Source organism: Solanum lycopersicum, chromosome 3 (assembly GCF_036512215.1).
Source record: "Solanum lycopersicum chromosome 3, SLM_r2.1".
NCBI lineage: Eukaryota > Viridiplantae > Streptophyta > Magnoliopsida > Solanales > Solanaceae > Solanum > Solanum lycopersicum.
In genome coordinates this window covers 20,376,641-20,382,204 of record NC_090802.1, presented here as the reverse complement: position 1 = coordinate 20,382,204, position 5,564 = coordinate 20,376,641, and the positions used below count along the sequence as shown (strand labels likewise).

At 30.7% G+C, this 5,564-nt stretch overlaps 1 protein-coding gene across 8 annotated transcripts; it reads right to left on the bottom strand.

The window, feature by feature from the left end:
* Positions 1-2,313, bottom strand: LOC101264102 (uncharacterized). 8 transcript variants are annotated; one of them, XM_069294885.1, is made up of 4 exons: positions 2,195-2,313; positions 978-1,200; positions 438-883; positions 1-364 (listed from the first exon to the last, which is right to left on the bottom strand). In XM_069294885.1, exons 3-4 carry the CDS (start codon positions 826-828, stop codon positions 165-167), a joined length of 591 nt encoding a protein of 196 aa, XP_069150986.1. In that variant the 5' UTR covers positions 829-883; positions 978-1,200; positions 2,195-2,313; the 3' UTR covers positions 1-164. The 8 variants fall into 8 exon arrangements, with proteins under 8 accessions (XP_069150986.1, XP_069150988.1, XP_010317862.1 ...); XM_069294887.1 differs by having other exon boundaries at positions 438-862; XM_010319560.4 differs by having other exon boundaries at positions 438-812.
* Between the last annotated feature and the right edge of the window lie 3,251 nt (positions 2,314-5,564).

The following is a 5,564-nucleotide window of genomic DNA, read 5'->3' as shown; positions in this document are numbered from 1 at the left end:
TAGTAAAGAAGCAAGTTATTGTTATTCATATAGTATTAATTAATACATAAGTTATACAACATTTAAAAGCTACGAAGATAGATCTATGATAATAATAATAATAATAATAATAATAATAATAATAATAAGCAGGCCAATACTGACTAGACAAGTAGAGAAGTATGCTATTGGTTGATGAATTTGAGAATAGCAAGATAGAAAGCAGGTTCATCTACAAATTTGACTACTTCAAATGAATGGTGTGCAGCAACATTTTGCAGCAGCATTTTTTCTGGCAAGTTAGAGACAACCACATCAGGATATTGTTTCTGTTGCTCTTCAACCATTTGCCTGCCTTGTGGATGACTAATCACAACTCTTGCACCTGAACATATAAAACCAACTTTCAGTCTTGACGAAAACATAAGATCAAATGTAGTAATTATATAGAATTTCACCTGGCGAACAACATTTTCTTAGTGCATCCAGAATTTGATCAAGTTCAAACGGCAATGCAGGAAGGAAGTAGAGAAAAACAACATCAAAAGGTGTCCACTTCTCTGGTATATATATCACTTCCCCTTGCCAACACATAACCTTGTCGTATTTTTCCTTGATGCATGCTAACATGAAAAGAGAGTCATGAACCACAAGTAGTTGCTTGCAAATTGATGATTCAACTACTCTATCAACAAATTCATCGGAACTAATTGCAATCATAACCTTGGAAGTCTCTGTTATCTCTCCTGCTGATATGATCTCATCAATTTTTTGCTTATGCTCTGCACTGGAATCTGGATGCTCAAGAAATGACCAGTCTTTCTCCATCACATCTTCAAAATTAATCATAGATACTGTTCCGTCATTTGATGAAGCAATAGCACTACAACAGGATTTCAAATTACTGGATGGAAACAGATGAGGGGATGCTGATTGGTCATGGATTAAAAGGGTAATGTTACCATAACTATTGAAAGCATATCGTTGGTAGCACTTACGAGCTGGCTGTAAGCTAAGACATTTTCTTGATACGTGAAGAGGTGATGTAAGTGCGAGGGAAGTCAAGGATGATGACATAGAGCTCATTGGTCCAATACTCTCTCGAATGTCGACAACTAATATTTGGGTAGAGGAGATAAAATTCCTGGTTATAAATGTCTTTAGCCTACGATTTGCACAGATATTCTTCAGTGTGTCCTCCCTTCAGAATTGTGTTTTCATCTGCACGAAGCGAATACTTGTGAGCTAGATTGAAAAAAAGAAAACATTTTATGGAAATGAAAGAGTCTCTATATTTAAAAAGGAAGAAAAGATTAAAGTAGTGCAATGAGACATGTAACAAAATCTAATGCAGTCTTCTCAATAAGCAAGTACTTAATGACTGTTGCTCGGACTCTTGAGAAATGTCAATGGGTGTGTATCAGATTCACCAAAAGTAGTGTATTTTTGGAGAATACGACGCATCAGAAGTGAAGGTAGTGTGTAGCAGTGTGCAAGAGCTCCATAACCCATTAAGAGAGGTATAGAATACTTCAAAGATAGCAACAATGTCAATTAGCAGACGTAATCTTAGAATTGGTCAGTTGCCCATGTTAAGGTAATGGAGAAGGCTTGACAGGAAGAGGAGGAAATGCAGATCAATTGTGAAATCCAATGAAGCCCGAAAACACAACCTATCAAAAGATGTCTTTTCGACCACAAGTGAAACTCTTGCTTTAGGGTTCATGTCTTGTACTAAAGAAAAAGTATGATGATTCTTTAACATACAAACGGGAAAAGAATCTCGTCTCTGGTATAATTGTTCTAGCATAAAATGGTATACCATGTTTGGTCATTGGACCCACCATTTTTGCCATATTCATGGGATAAGTTATTTAGTTCCGAACCAAACCAAAGGAGACAACCCTTTAAGAAACCATCAAATGAATTGCAAGGAAAGATACAATCTTGTCAATTACTACTTCATGCATCATCAGTAATGTAGCACATACACTATATTAATTACATCTTGACTACCAAAAGCTTGTTAAATCAACTACCTCAAAGATTTTCTTTCCACTATAGGCTATAACCCAACTTGGGAAAATTGTTCATAAATCCAAAAAAAAAAAAAAGTATGTTCTTCGAATCTCAAGAACATAGCCCAAAACAATATTAAACTTGATATATACATATGAAATAAATGAAGAAATAGACAGAGCAGAGCAGAGCTAACCTGGAAATGGGTTTGAATATGGGGAAGCTGAAATTCTATCCATGGAAGAAATAGGAAGGAGTAATTGGGCATCAACCAAAGCCCAGGCCCATATACAACATGTGATGTGCACAATTACCCAATTTTCATGTTCCATGTTATACATAAATAACGAAAAAATTATATAAATTAATATATTTTAAAAAATAATTATTGATTTTTTTTATTATTATTTATAATAATACTGTGATAAATCTGTAATATGTATTATAATTGAATTATTTGTGTAATATATTTGAATTATAAATTATTTTTGAAATATATTGTGTTTATTTGGTAAAAAAAATAGTCACGTTGTATTATATATATATTATAATGTGTGATAAACGTGTTATCCATCATTAAAATTTGTATTATATGTGAATAATAAATTGTTCTTTATAATATGTCTTAAAATTGTATTATTAATGATTTAAAAGTGATCAAGTGCAAAAAAAATATTATTGCTATAAATGGTAAATAATATTTTATTATAGCACATTTATGTAAGTTTTCCAAGAAATAACCCAAGTTTATAAATTCCTGTCACACGTTTTGAAATTTAAATAAATTATAAATATTTAATATATTTTTTAGATCGTTAATCATTAAGATTTATATTACTTTTTCTTTTACATATTTTATTAATAAATAAATTTTATTTTAAAAACAAAATTTATATCATGTGTAAATTTTCTATTAACTCTTAAAAAAGAAAAGATATTTATATAAATTGGAACGAGCTACTTTCAAATGTGTAATCAAACTACAATATTTCACTAGGGATGACCAATATGACAGGTGTAGGGTAAATTCACATAAAGCTCAACCCTGCTCGAATAGCAGAATTTTTTAGTCTTGCATCTCATACACCTTCTGCACTTTGAGAAGAGACAGTAGTATTGTGTAACACTTTGTTCATGTGTATTAACAAAAATGTTAATCTGAACATTCAAATATTAATGTTAATCTGAACATTTAAATATTATTTTTATTATTATTGAAAAAAATTATTATAATTTGTGATTGAGTTATTGTATTTAGAAGTTGTTAGCATTTTTGTTAATGTTGATATGGTTCATATTATATGGGTCCATTATGTCACTTTATGAACCCATTATCCCACTAATGAAAAGGTAGTTAACTACCTACTATCCCACTACATGGATTCACAATCCTAATACTCTAGTAGTTGGTAACTTCTCATAACCTCTTAACCGTTCTTGATGGTAGCACGGTTATAAGTATGTCATTTGGTTCAAAGGTTCCTAAGCATACTAGTTCTAAAAACTCTATACCATCTAAGAGTTATATTTTGAGTGCTTACAAGATCTTTGAAGAAAATAATAATTGTAGACTTCGATTATCGCTAACAATGGCTGGAGGTATGTCGATCACACTATATTTTTGTTGCATCATTGCTCTGCCATGTCTAACATTTGGCATCAGAGCCATTGAATTTTCTTTTGCCTTGTTAGTTTTCAGAATTCTCTAAAATCGCTCAAAATAGTTCTTAAAAATTCAGATCTTGTTTTGAAAATTTTTGAAACATTTTCTAATAATAAAAGACAAAGAAATTGTTGTTTTGTTGCATAGTGTTCAACAATAAATCTTGTATATGACTTTGATTTAATATTTAGTGATTCATATAATTTTATTTGATTGAGATTTAGCCACAACAATCTTAATTAAATGATAATTATATATAATATATTATGATTTGGATCACTTAAAAAATAAATGTCTAAGTGATCTAGAATTTATTTGATTAAAGTTTAGCCACAACAATTGAATAAAAAATTTAAAGTTAAGGATCACATAAAGAAATTTTAGACACTAGAAATTTAATTAATTATGCATGATATTGATAGTTAAATTTCTTTATTATTAAGTTGCGTAATTAATTAAGATGAAATATTGAATACTTTTCGTTATTACCCACATGAATTATGAATGAAAGTTTAATAGTTTTGTCATTAAGACAAAAAATCATGTTATAAAATCGATAATTTTATCGTAAATATGAATTTAATTGAATTAAATTTAGCCACGCAATTTTTATGTCAATAGATTCAATTTTATATTACTTGCCTCAAATTTATGTTAAGTATGTATGTATATTTTCTGCAGTCATGCAACATGCAAAATTCTCTGATATTTGTGATATTCCAAACTGAATGGTGAGAACTATAAGATTTTGAAAGAGAGAATTCTTTTTCACTTAGGGTGTATGAATATTAATTATGCTACCAGGAAAGACGAGCTACCTAATAATGAAATCAACACTCAAGATGAGATTTTTCTTCATGAACAATGCGAACATTCTAACTGTTCGAGTGTTATACTTATTAAGACCAAAATCTATGTTTATATGTGTGGTTCTGTTGAACAACATAACAATGCCAAGCCTTTACTGAAGGCTATTAATGAACAGTTTGAGACTTCAGATAAGACACTTATGTCATGATCCGAGTCTACACCCTGGACATGTCTGGTACTCGAAGATCATTTATTGGTCCCCAAACAAACTCTCATCCTGGATAACTACAAGTGGAAGACTTACTTAAGCATACAAAGCTTAAAAACTGAAGTAGAATTCAATAAACTCAACATTACAAGGTTTTAACTCAAATGAACAACTTTGAATAAAAATAATATACTTAACTAGACATAAAATAGACAACTTTAGTCTTTACAACATTTAACAAAATAAATGATTAATACAAACTCCTCAACTATAATGACAATCTATGAAGGCTCTAAATGACAATGATGGGAGTCGAGACAGACTCACGACCTCCTGACTAAACTAAAAGTAAATGAAATCCTCCGGAAGTAAGGAGGCTCACCATAGATAGCTTGAACTCTCGGATGTATCAACGAAACTCCCGTTGATGATCCTGAATAACTGTGTTTGCATCATGAGAAGATGCAGACCAGTTGGCTCAGTACGTGGAATGTACGAGCATGTAAGGGAAATTCTAAAGTATAACATATGCTTGAAACTTGAACAAAAGATGGAAATATACTTACCTCTTCTCAAACTTGAAACTCAAGGAAAACTCAAGAATAAGATACTCAACTCAAAAATTAAATACTGAACTCAATGATATGATACTAGACTATGGATACTCAACTCAATATACTTAACTTTTGATACTAAATTGAACTCATTTCGATATAAACCAGTTTAGAACAAGTGCAATGTAAAGAAAAGCTATTAAAAAACATGATGTTAACTCACGATAATAATATCATAAAAACATATCATGCTCCATCTCAATGTCTACTTGTGCATTACATGAATGAAGTCTCATACCCCCATTCATACTACGCAGAACCCCTTGAGGAA